The 21,668-nt window shown below is 40.7% G+C and overlaps 1 protein-coding gene across 5 annotated transcripts in view; it reads right to left on the bottom strand.

The window, feature by feature from the left end:
- PRKAA1 (protein kinase AMP-activated catalytic subunit alpha 1) overlaps window positions 1-21,365 on the bottom strand; it is a 38,236-nt gene extending 16,871 nt beyond the window's left edge. Inside the window, exons 1-4 of one of the 5 annotated variants that reach the window (XM_026716027.2) lie at window positions 20,632-21,365; window positions 5,453-5,594; window positions 3,941-4,034; window positions 286-430 (exon numbers count right to left, since the gene is read on the bottom strand). In XM_026716027.2, coding sequence (XP_026571812.1) covers window positions 286-430; window positions 3,941-4,034; window positions 5,453-5,594; window positions 20,632-20,737 — 487 coding nt within the window. In that variant the 5' untranslated portion in view covers window positions 20,738-21,365. Of the gene's footprint in view, window positions 1-285; window positions 431-3,940; window positions 4,035-4,794; window positions 4,916-5,452; window positions 5,595-20,502 lie in introns of those variants that run through there. The other 4 variants (XM_087927350.1, XM_087927346.1, XM_087927349.1 and 1 more) reach the window with 4 other exon arrangements.
- Window positions 21,366-21,668: the final 303 nt, after the last annotated feature.

Genomic DNA, 21,668 nt, shown 5'->3' with positions numbered 1-21,668 from the left:
TTTCTTCTAACAACTGGTTCTCCGAACTGCTTAGAATGTTAACAACTGGTTCTAGCAAATAGGTGTGAACTGGTAGAATCCCACCCTGTACAAGAGCAGTTTGTCGAGTGAGCATATATACAAGGTAAAAAATACCCTGAACCTAAAAGCATGAGTAACAGCAAAAACATTCAATACTAGAAATAAAAGACCTTTCTGTGACGTTATGGACTTCAACACAGGTATTTGAATCTTAACAGTCAACAAACAAGCAAATTATAAAGATAGGCTTTAAACAGAACCTACCAAAATCAGCAATCTTGGCATTCATGTGCGCATCAAGTAGTACATTTTCAGGCTTCAAATCTCTATGGACCACCATGTGCCTATGACAATAATCCACACCAGAAAGAATCTGCTGGAACAGACGTCGACTCTCCTTTTCATCAAGCTATTTTTTATTTTTTTATTTTTTTGGGGGCGGGGGAGGAACATGAGACAAAAAAGAAAGAGTACATTTTAAAAAAAAATACCACATACACCACAAACCATCTCAGCATTAGTGGCAAAGGAGAATGTTTCATGGCATAACCAGAATGCCCAATGGGACTTTTAAAAGAAAGCGCACGTGGAAGAAAGGGATAAGAAAAAAAGAATAAGTAAAATTAGGGAAAAGAAGAAGGAAAGCAGGTTTTCCTCCAGTGAATAAAAACAGTCAAGATGACACCCACAGCCATCATGAAAGCATTGCCGCCGCCCCTCTTAAGCCCTGCTCATATCACCTGTGTAAAAATTGGATATATAGTTGTGGCCAGAGTTTTGATATTTTCTTTTGTTTTACTTTTACTCTATGTATGATCATCTGAATTAAAAACGGATACTCCATCAACAAAGTATGCAGAACTGGAGGGTGGTAGGATTAATAAATCACAATCAAGAAAACATGGTGACACTCACTTCACTGAAAAAGGGGTATGTAAACTGGTTTAAAAATCAACATTAAAAAAGGCGAAAGATTTATACGATCTGAAGAGAAACCAGAGTGTTCAACATTAATCATTCTCTTAATAACAGTGAAGACATTCAGCCATTCTTTTTCCATTCTGGAATGTCACCATGTGAGAATTTGCCCCACCTCCACCCCCAAATCCCATAAAGTTTTTTTCCTAATTTTTCTAAACATAGCTAATCATCCCTTAACAACTGTGCTACTAATTTAACGACTGCAGTGGTTCACTTAACAACTGCGGAAAGAAATGTTGTAAAACGGGGCACAATTCACTTACATGTCTTACTTAGCAACATACATTTGGGATTCAATTGCAATTGCAAATCAAGGACTACCTGTATTTTACTGGAAAGCTGAGAGATCTTTCTAAAATCTTGAGAGTACAAGCTGGACTGCAATCTAAACTTAATGTTTCACAATTCAGTTTCTTACTAGGATATCACTATCCACCCATTTCTACATTACTCTTAATTTGAAGAAAAGCAAAAAGATGCAGCCTAACTAAATGACTAATCAGCACTAGGAATAAAACATCCACTTTTATACCTGCTTCTAAGAGAATTTAAGGAAATTGAACAATGAATGTCAAGAAATATGTTACATGCGTTACTGCCAGGGGTGGTATTCTACCGGTTTGGAACAGTTCTATAGAACCGGTTGTTAGAATTCTGTGCAGTTCGGAGGACCTGCAAATCGTGCCTCTGGCTGGCCCTTCCCCTCTCCGCCCATCCCTCCCCATCCAGTCAGTCCTTATTGCGCATGTATGATATCGCACGCATTCCTGACATTGCTGACTGTATTCTCCCCCTTAAGCTCACTCCTTAAGCTCTTTCTTTTTTTCCTCTCGACGATCAGCTGTTCCAATGATCAGCTGTTCCGGGATCCCCCTCACTGTCTTACTGCTTCGCCCAGGAGGCTTCCCGGAGGCCCATGCTCCGTTTTTAGCCTCTTGGGCCTCAGGGAAGCCTCCTGGGAGCAAAAAAACCCCACCAAGAGGCTTTCCTGAGGCCCAGGAGGCCAAATAAAGGAGTGGGGGGGGGTGTTTCCTATAAAAAAAGCCATGCCCACCCAGTCACATGGACACACCCACAGAACCGGTAGTAATAATATTTGCATCCCAACCCTGGTTATTGCTGAGATGTAAATAGTTAATGATCAGAACTACTGATCGAAACAAGTTCCAGAGACATTAAGATCTAGACCTGGAAGATCCACTGATGTGTGTGTGTGTTTCTATCTGCATGTGTAGTCTAATCACATATATCAAGAGTATCAAACACAATTTCATTGAGGGCTACATCAGCGCTGTAGTTAACCTCAGAAGGTGGGGTGGGCATGGCCGATTGGGTGGGTGTGGCCATCTTGACTCCATTCACCGGGCATGGCCAACTGGGTGGGTGTGCCAGCTTGATGCTACTCCCCAAACTGCTGGCATGTTTCCTCTTTGCATTGGGTAGATTGGGCTGAAGCTAGGCTGGACCGATGTTTCATCTTTGCATTGGGTAGATCGGGCCGAAACGACACAGGACATGCCCTTACATTTTCCAGGATAGCCCCAGTGGCCAGATCCAACCACATTGCAGGCCGGATCCAGCCTGTGGTCCTTGTGATTGACACCCCTGATATACATCATCCCATTTTATTTAACTTCATTTTATTTATTATTATTATTCATTTTATTTATTAAATTTGTTTGCCACCCAACTTGCTGCTAGGGACCACATCACTTAGCAATAGCAATCCTAGCAGTCCCTGTTACTGTCGTTAAGCGAGGACCAGGCAGATCATTAAGCAAAGCCGTCACCTAACAGCTATGTGGGAAGAGGCGCTGAAACTGCATCTCAGACAAGCAGGCTAGCAAAGAAGAGCTATGGGTAGGTGCTAGGGAGTATGCATTGGCAGGCAGATGCTGTTGGCAGGGCGCTACAGGGTGCGGTCAGGTGCTATGTAGCATGGGTGAGTAGGTGCTATGGACAAGCACTATGGAGTGCAGACAGGTGCTATAGAATGGAAGTGGGCAGGCATCATGGCAGGGGTGTCAAACTTGTTGTCACGTGACATATCACAACTTTTTCCCCCTTTACTAAACTGGGGGTGTGCATGGTCAGGGCGTGACACCCCTACACTATGGAGTACAGGATTCCAATGTTAACCCAATGGCTTCTCTGAAGAAAAAGTAACAGAAACCTGTTACCTATTACCTTCTGCTGGCTTCCCAAAGCTGAGAGGAAAGGTCACAAACTTGCATGATTACAGGATACTGCAATCATATTAATTGCAAGCCAATTGCCAAGTACCCAAATCATAATCAAATGACTGTAGGGATGCGGTAATGGCCACAACATCAAGGACCAGTTGTAAGTCCCCCCTCCCCCTGTTCAGTGCCACTGTGAACTCTGAAGAGTCACTAAATGACTGACTGTATCTCAGGGGTTACCTATATGTACATGTATGTGTGCATGTGTGTTTTCCTTTAAATTAGCAGTGCCAACTTTTGATACAAATTTGGAGAAAGTAAAACCAAGTACGCGAAGCTGGTGTGGCTGTGCCATGCATGCCAAGTCGGAGCTGGTTTCAGAGGGATAATTTTAAGAAATGACCATCTAGAGACATTCTAAAGTTTCAGCTCAGCTTTTGTGTGTGTCCAGATTCAAAATAATAAGAAACAGTACTTGCTAATTTATGGCAAATTCAGAAGAGTGTGGCAGTTTATTGCCTAAGTGTTCTGCAAGCAAGGAAGCATTTATTTGTTCACTCTTACAAACTGTGCAATTGGGATTTTATTCGTATTATAGACAGAAAAAACCAACACCCACATGAACAGGTAGATGTATCCTGAGCACAATTTTTTACAAAGACCCTGGGGCTTAATTGAACTAACTCTGTGTAAGAGAACAATGCAAGGCTTTAAAATGAAAAGCTGACACTTTTGGAGAAATTGGACTTTCTCACCTTTCCATTTTTGCAGATATAATCAAACAGTTCTCCTCCTGAAACGTATTCCATCACCATAAAAATGTCAGACGGTGTGCTGATAACCTGGTATCTGAGAGAAGTATTTAATTAATTTGCTAATATATATTCAGGATATCAAATTAAACAGGTCATGAAAAACTACACATAGATGAGTAGCCCAATCACACACATGCTCAGCTGGAAGCAAGACTTGAGTTAAAACAGGATTATTCCCTTTGTATCAGCACTACCAAAAGCATCGTGCAAAAGAAAAAGTGGGTTTTTTTTAATTCGTGGCTCCTATTAATTAATGGACATATCACATATGGTAATATTTCACAGCAATTGCCACAGCAGCCTAACCTTTAACAGGACTTAAAGCAATTCAGTAAAAACATCTTAGAAAAGGATTCCCATTTGACTCAAACATTCCTCTCCCTATTATTAAATTTTAACATAAAGCTGATAACAAGAAGATTCATGCTTGACATGGAATTTGATCAGTTGACCATATTTAAAAACCCAATTTCACAAGAAAAGGAGAGTCAAGCCTACTTAAGGTCATTCTACAGCTATACTATTAGGATAACCAGCAAGCTATAACATATGGAAGACCATGAATTCAAGTCCCGCCTTAGCCACGAAAGCCAGCTGGGTAACTTTGGACTAGTCACTCTCTTTCAGTGCAACCCACCTCACAGGGTTGTTGTTGTGGAGCAAATTGGAGGAGATTGGTGTAGTTCATCGCCTTGAGTTATTCGTAAAAATAATAAAATTGGGATACAAAGAAATAAAAAATACAGATAGCTATTAGGTGATCCATCCCAAAATCTGATTCTCTTCTCCCTTACCTTCTCCATGGATAGTAGATACATGTCTGCTGTCCACTACTAGCTACCTTTCAATTGTTCAACTGCTATTCTAAGGAGCACATCCCAGCAAACCATAATGGGTGAGAAAAACAGAATGATTAGGAGAAGCTTCTGCAATAACTCAACCGCTGCACTGCTAAAGACCTTTGATCTGTAACCATGAAAGATAACCTTTCCTTTACTCAGATAATAATCACTGCATTTTCTCATCAGGCAACACAGACAGCAACACTGGCTTGAGGCTCCTGAGGCAATTATTACATACCATTAAGTCTCTACTGAAAGGAGGGGCAGTTTGTCATCCCACTTTTTAGCAAAAGGAACCCTACCTCTTATTAGGTAAAAATATTTCATGCCTTCCTTGTTGCCACCAAATACATCGCTTCTCAGGCACTGAGGAATCACTGTTCATTTTCATTACTGGGCTGGCTACCAATAATCCTTTATTTGACACTGAAGTCGTAAGTTTTCCAACTCTATCCAAATTATAAATGGTGGTCTACCATTAGTGTGCCCACAGTAAGCAAACAGGACTGTACCTGAAAAACAGGCTATATTTGTTTTATCTATTGAACAAGAACACTCAGTTTCTCAAGAAACACCTCAAATAAAAGAGCTTATTCTGAAAGAAACTTACAGTTTAATTATGTGTGGATGCCGAAAAAGTTTCAGATTCTGAATCTCTCTACGGATTTTCCCCACAACGTCAAGACTCCGAATTTTCTGTCTATTCAAGATCTTCACTGCAACTTTGTGCCCTGTTAGTTCATGCTTGCCAACTGCAAGAAAGATAAACAAATATTAACAAATGCACACTGCATAAAGTCATTGTTTGCTGAGTCAGGGATCAGTGAATAAGAAAAAAAAATTGGCTGAATTCACACAACACACAAGGGCAGAAACTATAATTTATAAATCTCCATGGTTGGATTGGGACAATAAGCTCAAAGAATCTACGTTATGATTTTGTAACATTTTATGACACACGGCTCGAAGTCTTTCCCAGATACTATTTTGTCAAGAAAACAACATGGGCACACTTGTATAGTCATCAAGAGAGAATTCATCTTTATCCAGAGATTGTTATTTAGCAGAGTAAGTGACCAGATGTAGGATTCTGAGAGAATATTGTGAGCAAGGTTGTACAAAATATACCATTTTAGGGGTAGAATATTTTACATCCACAAACCAAATCCCGTTCTGGAAATCTGCAGGACCATTCTTTTAATGACCATAGTCTGGAGGGGAAAAAAAATGAAAACTTCTGTCCCCAGAACTGTGTATGTTGCACATCTGAACTTGTAAGCAGTCTTTAAAAATGGCTGCTAGGAGAGAGACATTAGTTCTTGCTAGGCTGAATGTGTAAATGAGTTTTAAAAGATGACCTTGATAGAGATATACCATGTCCGTTACCAAAGCGACAAGGGAAAGAAATACTGAATGGCTTAAGTGCAGAACAAGAAGAAAGTAGGTGCAAGTGAATAGGGCAGGCATCTCCCTAATTCACATTTCATTTGGGGGAGTGGAGGGGCACAAGGAAAAGAATGGAGCAGAATCAGACTTGCAAGAATGATTTCCAATCAATCCCACCGAAGGTCTCAAATGACTTTTATTAACGTTGATTACAGTAACAGGAACTTGCAAGTATGGTATGTTTTATTCATTCATTGCCTTTTGATCTGCTGTTGGGACTGCCCTCCCACCCGCCTGGGCTCCCCAAACTGACTTTTATTTCCTGCTTTTGAAGTGCAACTGCTTTGCGCGGCACAGCAGATTGCCGCGTGTCAGCTGTGGAAGACACAGGGAGAGTGCAGGATTGCAGGCGCTGAATAGGAAAGCCTCTGAGCATGCGCAAAACAAGTGTTTGGCGCATGTGTGCAAAGTGTGTGCACGCATGCAAAGTGCATCCACCAAGCCATGCCCACCGAATCAGTGGTACACCACTTTAAAACCCACCACTTTTCTTGTGCCTGTAGATAACCTACAGTGGATCTGGAATGGTGTTAGTGTACCAGCCCCTCCTCGGGCACAGCATTCATCTGAACGGAAAAGTAGATTTTCAGGGTTCATGGAATCCATCTGGAGGGGTGGAATAAGGGCCACATTTTTACAATGGTTCTCTTTCCTCTATAAGACTGATTCTGGGGTGGGGTGGGGACTTTCCCAGGGCCTTTATTTTGCAGGAGCCTCAGGGTTCCCACAAGTCTCCAAATAACAATTTAACATCTATATGAAACTGCTGGGTGAGGCAATTTATTGCAAAGGGCTAAGTATCTTCACTATGCTGATAACAATCAAATATGTGTCTCTGTTCTGAACTATCCAAGTGATGGGCCAAAGATTGTGTATTGTGGTTGTGAGTGTCTGAATGGGAATAGCAGGCTCTGACTCAGCCCTAACAGGACTGATGGACTGTGATTTAAGGTTCCCCAGATCTATAACTCTTTTCACTAAACATGGATGAAGTTAACACTCACCCAGACAGAGTTGGTACATAATTTGGAAATCTTTCTAAACGCACAGCTCCTTGAGAAATAGACAGGAGCCACAGACAAAAAGGCTTTTGCACAAATCCATCTTATGTGCTTAATCCTGGATTACCAGGCTCTACTTGCGGTAAATCATGCCTCGGACACTTCTCCATTGGATTCCTGTGTCCTGCTCTGCACAGGACAGCCCTTAAAAATCACTGGAAGATGTAGACGCTCAAGAATACACAGATTGTACACCTTGGTACTTCCATGTAATGCCACTCATACATAGTTTCATTGGCTCCCAGCAGGTTTCTGGGTTCAATTCAGAACCCAGAATTTAACCAACGTGTGTGCCACCAACTTTAAAGCTTTGTTACCTGTGAAGCTGGTGACGCACATCTTGGTTACTTGTGGCGTTACATGCAAGTATGTTCCAAGTCCCTTCTGTGAAACAGCATTAGCAGTAAGGTAAAGGTAAAGGTTCCCCTTGCACATACATGCTAGTCGTTTCCGGCTCTGGGAAATTTCCCACCAAAGTGGTCCCTATTTTTCTACTTTCATTTTTCCATTGCTTTCAAACGGCTAGGTTAGCAGAAGTAGCGGGAGCTCACTGGGTTTCGTGGTGCTAGGGATTCGAACCACCGAACTGCCAACCTTTGTATTATCAGCAAAATATCTCTTCTCTGTCGCTGCATGTTCCCTATGGAACACTGCCCACCTGGCATTCCCAAGATTCTGATGATCCCAATTCTGTTAGCTAGCCTGTTTTGTGTTCTGAGACTGTTTTGCAAGTAATTAAAGTATTTCTAGGAAAAAAACCCTACCTTCTGGCAATGTTAGTCCGCTGAAATACTTTACTAGAAGAGGAGAGACAGCAGCACTGGATTCATTAATTGAGAGTTCTGTCCTCAAAATCCAAAGTATCAGATTATCATCATTTGTTCCATCAATTGTGTTAGGAGGCAGAATGTGGGGGGGGGGGGAAATGTAACAGATAAACCTTCCTTTAATCATTATTCACCTCACTGTGTCCAACCAATAACCTTAGGAGGTCTGAGTTTTGTTTTGTTTTGGGGGGGATGGGAAGCCCCTCACCTATCCGATTAGCTTAAGGACTCTATTTTCTTTTATGGAAAAGATGAGTTAATTTTTTTCTATTTCTCTCTGCCCTTTACTCTTGATAGTCTATTCTAGGGGTCTCCAACCTTTTGGACCTCAGGGACCACCAAACTCATACTTTTAAATCCCAAGAACCACTAATACAATGTTTTTTTTTAAAAAAAGGTAATATATTTAATATAAAAAAATATTTTTATATTAAATATAAATTAAATATATTACATATACATACATACATGCATGCATAGATGCATGCTTATTTAATTATAACAAAATCGTAAATGTGCCGCCAGCCCCCTCTCGCTGCAACAGCCCCATCTCCTCATCCAGGTTGGCGAGGGCTGTGCTGTTTTTTGCAGGTTTACGCTCGGCCGAAGGGAGCCAGCAGGTGGGCGGACTATGTGGGCGGGCAGCCTTATGTTCCCGCACAGCCTGGATTAATTGCTTTGGGGCAGACAATTCTCTGCGGCCCACCAAAATTTTCTCACGGACAACCAGTGGCGCCCACCGGTTGGCACCCACCGGTCTATTTCACGGGTGTCAAACTTGATCGCGTTACGTTGACGTATCAAGAAAAAAGTGACTTATGAGCATTTTTCACACTGATGGCCATTGTAGCATCCCCATGGTCACATGATCAAAGCTTGGATGTGTGGCAACTGGCATATCTTTATGATGGTTGGGGTATCCGGGGGTCATCTGATCATCTTCCAGCAAGCAAAGTCAATGGGGAAGCTAAAATAAGCAATATGGAAGTAAAGAATCTCACGTGCCCACATGACTTACGATATTCCTCAGACTGCATACAGATATTCAGAATTACAATTTTTATAAACGGGTGTGACATGGCATGGAAAGAGAAATAAAACCTTCACTGAATATATCTTTGAACTGCTCAGTTCTCCAGAACTCAAAACTGCAGCTCATTGACTTTTAAAAACAAAAAAAGAGTCCAGTCTCCTACAAGTACAGTAATGCACAAATAGATGTCACTTCCCTTGAGCAGTATGTTTCAGGAACTCCTAAAGAATAAAAATGGGGTTGTCTATGAAAATGGGAGAACTGCCAAAACAATGGAAAACTTGCCGAAACAAAGAAAATTGCAAGCCGGCAAATTTAGTCTAAGGCTATATATTTCAACTTGGAGACAGATATACCTGTTAGGATAGGGATCTTCAAACTTGGCAACTTTAAGACTTGTGGACTTCAACTCCCAGAATTCTCCAGTCAACATGGGGAATTCTGGGAGTTGATTGAAGACCCCTGTGTTAAGACAAAGACACCTCAAAGAGAAATGAAGCCTCCTTGCCATATTCCTGCAAAAAAAACCCAAAAGCTCATTTTTTACAGTCTTACCTTATTCTTATTATTGACCAGACCAAGTTGTTTTTATATCTGATATCAGAGATGGGAATGACATTAGATAGAGGTTATACCTAAAGACCATTTTAAGTTCTCCTTCAAAGGAGAAAGCTCCTTTCCCAAATGATTCCCTGTTAAAAGGGAACAGTCTCCCTAAAATTCCAGAAAATACAATAAGTTCTTCTGCCTTAATTAAAACAAGTATAATATTATTTTCAGCCTCCAAGGCTTGTAGGGCATATGATCAGGGACAAGACCATATCACCAGACAAGATAGAGCTGAAATTTCCATCTGTTTTTCTTCCCCTCTTATGCCTATTTTCTTTGTGGGTGGTGCATTTTTTTATTTTATTTTGAGAAAAATAACAGATTGCCCAATTTCCACATTTTTCAAGCAGCATGATCAGGTAGGATTCTAGGGCCTGCAAAGACAGAGTTGAGAACTGCATGTTCTGTAACCAGCAGTGCAAATTATTTCCATTTTAAAATAATACCAAAGCAGCAAATAGCAGAATGGGGCATGATACACAGCAATAATGAATAGATAGGTCTTGGCGACCTATGATTAAAGCTGCAACTTAAAGTACAAGGAACTTTACAATGGACATACAGTAATGAATTTCAAGTAAGTATTTTTCTTTCCTAATAAAGAAAGAAAATAAAATACCTTTCTCTATTCAGGTTGCTTTGGGTCACTTGCAATGAAATCCTCCTCTTTTTGCCATTGGCAATTGTCTCAGTTTTTCAAAGACAAAGTCATTAAGCTTTATTGCACCATTTTTCAAAGATTGCAAAAACAACAACAAGAACCATTCAAGTCTATCAGCAGACTTTAATAACAATAATTTTTAAAAAACTGGCTGGTAATCGGGCACTTCCAAAAGGGGTGACTCAAAACACACTGACATTTTGTTCAATTTCTCCATCTCAGCATCTGAATCAAGAAGCTCTAAAAACACAGTTCAAGTATCCTACAACAGTTGTGTGGGAAAGTCAGAATATAGGCAAAAGTCCTTGACTCATCAAGACTTTCAGAACAAAACAAGGCAAGAAACAAACTCTTATTCACTCTAACCTTTGTACACGTTAACATTTTGGAAAGTGTAAACCCACAATGGACAAAGGAATGATAGAAATGTATCTGACAATGAATTGGGCAGAGCCTGAATTGTTTATTTTTGCCAATTTGGGAGGGGGTGGGGAGAACAAGATGTCTTGTAATGACCTGGGGCAGAGCACAAAGGCAACAGTCAGATAATCAATAAGAGTTCCTTTATTATCTCCAACTTTGCCCCCAATGTCCAGGTTACCTTCTGGCTGGAGACAAACTCTCCCAGGAACAGCCTTTGACTGCAGAAAATTAAGTCCAAAATATGAGCAACACAAACTCTAACTTAAAGCCAAATGGAAGTAATTAGTTTGGGATTGCAGGAGCAAGAATTTCAGACTTGAAGGCATGGCAAAACTCACATGGTTGGGAAGATGCCGGGAACACAGATAAGCCACAACAATATAGGATAAAGTCATATTTGCTCCCAGCAGCCTGCCACATGCAACCTGCCTTTCTTATCAACTGTCTTCCCAGTTGTGGCTAATGAAGGGAATCAGGACCCTCTCCTCCCCCGTAAGCCACTCAACGCACATTGTTCTCCTCTCCATTCCTCCCTGTGTGCCCTAGGATGAAGAGGGGGTGTGCCTGGTTTTTCCTTTGAACTCCTTCTCCCTTGTTCTATCTCTGCCCAGCTGGACTTTGCCCTTCCCCAGCCTCCCCCACAGCCAACGGAGCCACACTCCCTGTCAGCTGTTTGGCTTCCTCCTCGGATTCAAATTCTGTCAGGGGCATGACACATTTTTGCATTTTAAAAACTCTTCGTTGCTATAGTAAACAGGCATTATGCCTGCCTTTAGATGGCAGAAAACTATGTCCTCGATATTCAACCACCATATTATTGTACAACATTCCAAGAATGTTTTAGGGACTGCAAAAGAGTGACTTTCGGAATCAGCATAAAGGTTCTCTAATAGGTAGTCCTTGATTTGCAACCATTCATTCAGTGAATTAAGTTCCATTTGTATGGAAAAAAAATGACTTATGACTTGTATTTGCATGACTGATAATCAAACTTCAGGTGCCTGGACACCAGCATGTTATATAATGCACATTGTTGTTAGTTGCAAAGTCGTGTCCGATCTATCACGACCCCTGGACAACATTTTTCCAGGCCTTCCTGTCCTCTCCCATCTTCTGGAGTCCCATTTAAGTTAATGCACATACCAGTATGTATATAATGGTTGCAGCGTCCCGCATCATTTGATCACCATTTGCAACTTTCCCAGTCAACTCCCAACATGAAAAGTCAATGGGAGAAGCTGGATTTGCTTAATGAGTGCATGATGCATGCAGAGAAGAGCAGCAAAGATGATTAGGGAACTGGAGGCTAAAACATATCAAGAATGGTTGCTGGAATTGGGTACGTCTAGCTTAATGAAAATAAGGACTAGGGGAGACATATGGTAGCAGTGTTCAAATATCACAGGGGTTGCCACAAAGAAGAGAGAGTCAAGCTATTCTCCAAAGCACCTGAGGACAGGACAAGAACCAATGGGTGGAAACTAATGAAGGAGAGAACCAACCTAGAACTAAGGAGAAATTTTCCGACAGAACCATTAATCAGTGGAACGACTTGCCTCCAGAAGTTGTAAATGCTCCAACACTTTAAGTTTTTAAGAAGAGATTGGACAACCATCTGTCTGAAATGGTATAGGGCCGTGATGGCGAACCTATGGCCACAGGTGGTGCGCAGAGCCATTTGTGCCAACACATGAGCTGCAGGCAAATTTACCTCAGTGTGCATGCACGCGCCTCACAGCTGATTTTGGGCAGGTTTGAGGCCTTTTTCGGCCTTCCAGAAGCTTGAGGAAGGCTTCTGCGGGTTTTGCAGGCCAAAAACTAGCCCCGTTTCATCACTTCCTGTTTTTCCGAAAATATCAGAAGTGACGAAACAGGGCTAGCAAAGCCTGCAGAAACCTTCCTCAAACCTTCCACTCTACTCTACTCTACTCTACTCTATTCAAACAGCAGTGATTTGCTTTAACCGCCATGGCAAAAAAGGTCATAAAATCATGCACTTAATGACTGCAATGCTGAACATTGGAAATTCTAATCCGAGGAGTGGTTGAACATCAAGGACTCCCTATGCTGCTTTTGAAGGATCATCTTGACCCAATGAATGAGATTAGAAAATGCTACTTCTCCATAGTTAATAGATTATTCTATTTCACTAACAATGTTCATCAATATTTAGCGATAATTCTCCCTCTAGAGCCACCTGAGTAGCATGTGTACACTTTAAATAATAATAAATAATCCAAATCCTTTTTTTAGTTTAGGTAGCTTGCCTTGATCTCAGGTTCATCCAATGATCATTAGGAATGAAATGATAAATTTAAAAAAGGAGCTACCTTTACATTCCTCAAGTTTCCTCTCTGCAAGGTATATTTCTTATCACAGCTGACCATTTGTTTATAAGCATGAATTAGTCCCATGTTTACAAATGGCCAAACATTAAAAGTACAAATGAAGTGGTTCTGAACAAGATCAATCTCCATTAAGATGTGCTGAGCCCAAAAAGATTTTAGATTTTGCAGACAGAATGACCACTGCCTGTCTCTGGCACATAGTAATTAATTTTAAATAAGGAAGGAATGTTATACAATATTATTCCACTGGGTTCCCATTATTTTTAACTTGTCACGCCCCATAAAACACAACAACAAAGCTGAGAATATGTTTAGCCTGGCATATGTCCTGAGTTACAAAGGAACGTTTCAACGAACGTTTAAAAGCTCTGCAGAAGAGACAAAAGAGAAAACAGCAATGTTAGAGCACAAATATTGTTTTTTACAACGAAGTCTAGGTGGAATCCAAGTTAAGATGCACAAAACACAAATTCCAGTCAAGGGTCTTGCTAAAAATAGATCTTGCACTCTTATGAACAGAAAATATACAGTCCAACCTATAAAAAAGACACCAAAGGAGCTCTGGCAATCAATCTATCAGATTACTTAATTAGAAGTTTTATGAAGAATATGTGGACTTTCCACATTTTGCTGAACTTTCCACATCTTGTATCTTTGGCCATGTTGGTTAGAATTCCCCAGAAACTGCTGCCCAACAAAACGTAGAGAACATCAAGCCACATTCCTTAATTTCAATTAAAATTATTATTGTCTTTCAAAAGATGTTTAGTCCACTTAATGTAATTCCTTAAGCAGAAATCTGCAGAATGCGCCGTAAGAGCTCCTTGTATGTGGAAGAGAGGCTGCTTAGCAAAATTACAGGCCCCTGTGCTGCCTTTTTGACTTCCCATTTGAGCCTTCTCTCCAGGGCCAGCATGGCAGAGGTGCCAATAAAGCTGCAACCTTGACATAGGTGTATGGGAAGATGGGAGGAGACATGCATTTTGGAGCTCTGCAGTAGCAAACAGAGTAGAGCAGCCAAGTGAAAAGAGTTGCTTTTCCTTCGGGAATAATTGGTCCAAAAGAGAGGAAAAATAATGAAAACAAAAGGTTAAAGAGCTCTATGCTTTCATCAACAGAAAAAGAAAAAACTCTCAGAAGCAGGGGATTTAAGGCACAGCAGGCTTAAGAAATGATGCACGCTAGTAATAGTATAGAGGATAACATATAGGTAATTATAATAGAGTAATAAAATAATAGTAATTGAATAGTAATAGTGTTTACTTATTTGTTTGTTTGTTTATTTATTTACTGAAGTTATATTGCCGCCTATTCACACATGGCAACTCAAGGAGGCTTACAAAACATAAAACCTTATTTAAAACAATAAAACAAATTAAAATTAAAAAGAGTCAAATAAATTAATATAATAACACACACACCCTGCCCCGGTGACAGCAGATCACATGAGCTATTTAATGGGCTTCATCCCGCTCCGGGTTCCCCATGCCCGCTGGCAGAACCAGGTCTTTAGAGACTTCCAAAAGAGGGTTAGAGAGGGGGCCACCACGGAGGAGGCCCTTCTTCTGGGTCCCACCAGGTGTATATCCCTAGGGGATGGGACCCACAGCATTCCCTGCCTCCCAGCTCTGATGGATCGGGTAGATGTGACCGGCAAGAGACAGTCCCTCAGATAACCTAGTCCCAAGCCATGAAGAGCTTTAAAGATGACAACCAGCACCTTGGGAATTGCATCCGGAAGCAAATCAGCAACCAATGCAGCTCCCGCAGGAGAAATGATACACGTGCACACCGGGGCCTACACAAAACCATGTGGGCCGCTGCATTTTGCACCAACTGGAGCTTCCCGATGCTCTTCAAGAGCAGCCCCATGTAGAGCCTGTTGCAATAGTCAAGACAGGAAGTGACTACTAGGGCATGAGTGACTGTGAGTAGGGATTGTTGGTCCAGGAAACGGCACAACTGGCACACAATCTGCAGTTGCGCAAAGGCCCTCCTGGCCATGATCACCACCTGCTCTTTGAGCAGGAGTCGTGTGTCCAGGAAAACCCCTAGATTACTATAATAAGCATAGCAATAATACAATATAGATATAGTAATTGAAAACAATATAGGAAACATTCACATATAATTTTTATGTTTCTTTTTACAAAATAAAGCATCTCCCCAACCCTTATAAGGAGATATAAAAAAAAAAAATCTGCCCGAGGTCCAGTGTTTTTGTTTCTCTATTGAGTCTCGATCAATGTAAAAAAGGACCTGTGACACTATAAATCTAGCAGCAGCAAAGACACAGCATAATTGCCATAGACTTGGACAGTATAAAAAGTAATTATCATTTTTCTCAAACTTACTATAGATAGTGCAACACAACATTTTCCAAAGCAACTGCATGAAACAAACATGCCTTGCTTTTTCCTTATGTACATTTCCCTGCCAGTTGGAACACAAAATAAAAATTTTAGCAACAAATAAAGGCAATACAAATAATTAAATTTTCCATTCCAGTAATTTCTAAGCTTATTTCATAATTTCAAATCTTTTAGGACAGAAAAAAAACAAAACACATCTCTAAGAATAGTAGGCTCCTGTTTCCATGCATAACTATAATGGGACTTACTCGCATGGAAATATACATTATACAATCAGTGTATTTCAAATTTGGCTTTATGATGTGTAGACTTTAACTTTCTCAGCGTGGTTGGGAAATTCTAGGAATTAAAGTCCGCACATCCTAAATTTGCCAAGCTTGAAAAACACTGTACTGTACTATGCTACATGTGGACATCTCAGAATACATTGGTCACATAATCTACTCCCCAGAAAATTATTGCCACACCAGATAGAAGACAAAGTAAATAGCCTTCCATCGAGGAGTCAAGCAATCCAATTTACAGGTATGAAGAATCTTGGAATTTTTTCAAGATTATAGCACATACACTCCCGTATGAATTTGTCAATAAGTTCATGGAAGAAAAGATTTATTTCAATAGGCATAATAGCTGTGAATTCCCTTGTATATTGATTCTTTTTTATTACAGGTGAAATTGGGGGAGGGGAGGAGATGTTCACCATAGCTGGATTATACCAGGATTAAGATGGGACAAGTGAATTCCCTTCAAGTCCTGGATTATCCAGAGGCTTCAAGTTAACAATTTCTGATTGAGGTAGTTCACCTGGAAATAAGGAGGGAGGGTCTTTTATGTTTTTAGAAATGCTGAACCACAAGCTGAGATGAGAGCAAGATTCCACTTGCTTATAAACAGAAATAAGTCAATTCAACACAATATTGAGGCATGGTGTTATACACCAAAATCTGTCACGTACATGCTAGCCCTATGTTTCTTAAGATTTAGGACTATTTCCAAAGCACTTAAATATTTACGAAACTATCTTTAACGAAATCAGGACTCAACGTGAAATATAAAGGTAACTCAAACTATTTTCATGACAAGCACTGTGGGAAGGAGCTTGTATTACAAAATATACTTCATTCAATGGCAATTTAGTTGTAATACCTTGAAAAATATGTACATGTATATATGTATATGTATATGTATGTATGTGTGTGTGTGTGTGTATATATATATATATATATATATATATATATATATATATATATATATATATGTATATGTATGTATGTGTATGTATATGTATGTATGTATGTGTATACATAGAGAGGGGGGGGATATAATCAAATGTCTTTTCACCAAATTCCTATACTATCATTCAAACTTCAAAGCTGCTAAATCCTAAAATCAAAGTGTTCCAGCATGCTGTTGAAAGAGACAAAGTATAAATGTTTTATACCAATTTAAAGACGTTGCACACAGTGACTCCTACATACGAAGCTATGGAGAACTTGTCCTGACTTAGTTATCATTTTTCCCCTTTATGCCAATTCGCCTTTGTTAGCATTAGTCATAGATACTGGAAAAACATTAGAAGCTGGCACTTTGATCTTGCATCTAGTGATTCATCCAATTCAAAAATCCTGTCTACAACAGCAGTTAAGAATAACAACATATGCCTACAATATTTCTGAACACTGCCCAGACAGCAACTGCTGGAACAGAGTCAATTTCTCAACTGAGATTTTGGTTAATCCGGGAGCATATTGTACTTTAAAAAATATATTAGATAGCTATGTTGCAGATGCTGTTCTTATCTTGCTTTTGAGCAGGTCTGCCAATTAACTGTCTTATTAATAGTACCACAAAGCAATCCGACCAAGCAAATCTCTTATGCACATACTGGGAATACAAATGGACACTTCTGTTTTAGCTTTTTCTAGTAAAGGAGCACAGAAGACTCAAACAGTAAGGTTTGACCTTGTTGGCTAAGCTAACTAAAGTGTACTATAGCAACTAGCAACCTGACATGCATATAAATCACTTCGAAGTATTGAATAAGAAAGGAGAAAATGAAGATGAATGTAGATGTTGTGCCCATCTTTAGTTTGGTAAGCTTAAAAATTATTTTAGAAAGTGCAAGAGAATACATTCCTTACTTTTTACTTCTGGCTATCATAAATGCTCTAGTCTATTAGCATTACAATTTATTAGACAACCCTTTAGTCTTAGCATTTGAGCCCAAATTAAGCAAATACAAGAACTGGCCAATTCTTTTGTCTGGTGTGACTAATGAGCAGGTGAGTATCTGATGGATTAGAAAACCAGCCAATCCTTAGTCAAAACCCAATTAAAGAATAAGGCCATATGCATAAATTATGCTGGTTAAAGAGTAAATATATAATTTTTTGAGAGATTCAATGCAATTTAGCAATAGCAAGGAATTTCTGTAGGATTGGGTGAAAATTGATGCTGAACTGAAAGCCCAAGTCATTTCAAAAGATCTAGCACTTTATCTTTTTTTTAAAAGAATGACAGCATTTTAATAGGCTGTTATACCATTTCTGCAAAATCAGACTCTTTTGAAAAGGATTTTTTCTCATTAGACTAACCTCTGATAGTGCCTAGATAATCTGCTGTGAAAGCGCAAATATTTTTAAATATTAGCTACCAAATAATTATGGCAATTTTGCAGACAAAACTTAAAAGAGTATACAATTTAACCAGTTGCATTTAATAAAGCTTTCTCATACCATCCCTGAGGAGAGGAATTTTCCAGAATTATTGATGTTCCAGTAATTCCAAGATTGCTCCTATAATGTAAACAGCCTTGAGGATCTAAATGGTTGGGTACTTAGCTTTACAATACAGCCGGACTCCCTGGGGTCAGGCACAAAACGTGCATTATGTTTGTTATGGTTCACCTATACTGTGGCTGAGCAATTCCAGATATTAGCAAAGGCACCTCTGTATGCATATGCTAACTCAGTAAGAAGTAACTGATACTTTTAAAGCAACATATTCTCCATGTTTTGGATAAGCACTATACCACACATCACACTTACAACACACAAGCCACAGAAGAATACAACCATTTGAAAATCAAAAGCCAAGTTTCCAAAATATGAAAGAATACAAATACTTACAGAATGAAAAGAGAATGAAATTATTACAGTATTCTCCTTCAAAATGTTCCTCTTCTTTGATTCACAGGTGGAAACATTGCAATTCCATATATATTAGCAAGAGGCACCTTTGTATGCATATGCTAACTCAGTAAGATCTAAATCATTGATGACTTCTTGGATTATCTTGATGCAACAAGTGAGGAGTATGTTTCCAAAGAAGACATGACTATCAATTTCAGAATTTAGAAGACAAGTAAATTCTTATTTAGTTCATCACATTTCAAGGATAACATTAAACACCCTGCTATTCTTTCAACGAGTCCTAACTATATTGTGAAGCTGGATTATTTACTGTATTATCAATACATATAATCAAGGCAAGGTATCTTTTGGAAATAAAACATGCCTCATCAAGCATACAAAACCAACATTCCTTGCTGATCCACAGAAATGCCTTTGGATTTGATTACAAGATTTCAAATCTTTGCATCTTTCAGTGAAGACCTAGGACTAACACTTGAGCAAAGTCGATTTAAGTTTCTGTATCAAGCAATCTGTCCTTTTAGCATGCTTTCAACAGTGATTTCAGATTTATTATTTTGGAAGAAACACCATCTCTTCCTTCAGCATTTAATCAATGCCATTTAAAAATAAAAACCTTGCAGAGAATGAAGAAGAAATGGCACGCACATACACACAAACACGCATCTTAAATGCAATATTTCCAGGCAAACCATTTTTTAAGAGAATTTGAACAACTCCTTGAAACTATTCCAAGGAAACGCAATTGATTTCTATCTCAAACATCTTTATTGTCGTATCTACCTCCTCATTTTTAACTCATTGTTTACAACAGAGATCTCAGTAGAGCCAGTTATGGGGTAGAAGAGAGAACAGCAAGAAGATGCAGCACTGAACTGGCTGAAACTAGATGGGGCAATAATACGGAACTCAGCCCAGCAGGAAGAACAAAATTAGGAGGGGGGGTGTTACAGCAACTGGGAGAATCTAAAAGCGGACTTGGATCCCGACGCTACGTTTGCTCCCTTCTTCCCTCCTCTAGTACCGTCCCAAGACGGCCATCCCTCAAGGCTGCAAATGCCTGCACGACAACTCAGTATATAAGGGAGCAAACTCTGTGCGGCTCCCTTGCAAAAAAAAATGATAATAATAAAGTAGAATAAAAAAAAGGCAAGGAGGGCGTTCATAGAACATAGAAAACCCGTTTGCAGCCCCAAGGCACCGAAGAAGCCCTTTGAAAGGTCGCGGTTTCCGGTCAGATTGCAGGAACCCGAACCAGCCTCGGGGCTGGGCTTGGGGCGGCGGGGAAGCAATGAAAAAAAAATAACCGGGTGGTGGTGGTGAAGCCAATGAGGACCCATCGGGGGCTTCATAACGGAGCAGAGTTAAAAGTAGTCCTGCCAAAAGTGTGGGGGGGGCAGAGGGTGTTCCAGGGTTGGTGGATGTGAAACCCCACCAATATGATAGACAGACAGACATAGATTAAATAGATAAGATTAGACAGATGAACTAATCTGGATTGAAGAATGCTCCAGTGCGCTGGAGCCATCAAGATCACCCCTTTTCTTTCCGCCCTAAAATAGAAAGGTTTTTGCAAAGCTGGGGGAAGGGGATGCAATCCCATGGATAACCTTCCTTAATGCTGAACGACCCTTCCCCCCAGGAGAAAAAAAATGAGGGGGTGGGGGCGCTTCCCTCCTCGGGACCCCCCCGCGGGTGAGAAAGGACCCAGCAGCCCGGTTTTTTCACCTTCACCACCGTCGCCCTTTGAACAGGGGGCGGGGGGGGGAAGCCGGCCGGCAGTCCGGTCCCCTCGCCGCTCCCGCTGCCGCCGCCGCCACCCTCCCCGCTTCTCGGCTCTCCCTTTCCAGCGCTCACCTTTGACTTTGCCGAAGGTGCCCACGCCCAGCGTGTCCCCCAGGATGTAGTGCCCGATCTTCACCCGCCCGTGCTCATGTTTCTGTTTATCCGCCGCCGCCGCCATCTTGCGCCGAAAACCGAGCCTGCGCACCAGAGCAGGGTCTGGTCTGTGTCAACCCCCCCCCCCGCCGCTTTCCCTCCCTCCCGCTCGTGTACCGTGAAAGGGGCGGGAAAGAGAGCCCGCGGAGACGTGGAGAGACGCGGTCCCTTAAGCGCCCGCCTCGGAATCGCAGAAGCCCACGCTTAGTCCTAATTATGGGATCGTTTTGGGGCAAGGACGGCGCGCAGAGGTTCTTGCTGAGCCGGCCGCATTTGGTTGGCGTCGCCCAGGTGCAGAAAGAAGCGAAAGCGGAGATGAATTTGGGGAACGCTTGAATTGGAGAAGCTGTCAGGAAATGCCAGGACTATAGGATAGAGTGGAAAATCAAAAATGGACTTCTTGGCCAAGGATCTGGGGAAAAGATTGCAACAGGTTTAGGGAGCAAATAAAAGGCTCTTTAACGGTTCTTCCCTTGGAAAAAAAATCAAGTCTTTTATTTGCTCCCTAACCTTTTCCCCAGATCCTTGGCCAACAAGTCCATTTTTTATTTTCCACTTTATGCTATAGTCCTGGCATTTCCTGACAGTTTTCCCTCTTCAAGCGTTCACCAAATTCATCTCCACTTTCGCTTCCTTTTGAACTTAGTCAGAACCAAATGCGTCTGTTTCAACACAGAATGGCAGTTCTCTGTGTGCACAGTATGTCATTTAAGTCTTGGAATAAGATAAAATGCATCCTCCAGCACCAAAATACAGTCAGGAATGTAGTACTCTGCAGGGAACTGAGTAAAGGCAGTTGTGTCTCTTAATTGCAGAACAGCCATTTGATGCCAGCCCCACCACAGAGCCGACATATCCATGATCCCTGTACGTGTTGGTACTCATTTCCATCATAACTGAAATATTTGCTTCCCTTATTAAAGTGGGAAAGAGACATTATCAGATTGGAAGCATGA

The sequence above is a fragment of the Pseudonaja textilis genome, chromosome 2, assembly GCF_049901715.1.
Source record: "Pseudonaja textilis isolate UNSWEBS1 chromosome 2, rPseTex1.2, whole genome shotgun sequence".
In the NCBI taxonomy this organism is placed as follows: Eukaryota; Metazoa; Chordata; class Lepidosauria; order Squamata; family Elapidae; genus Pseudonaja; species Pseudonaja textilis.
The sequence above is the reverse complement of the archived record's forward strand: the minus strand, read 5'-3'. Positions and strand labels throughout refer to the sequence as shown.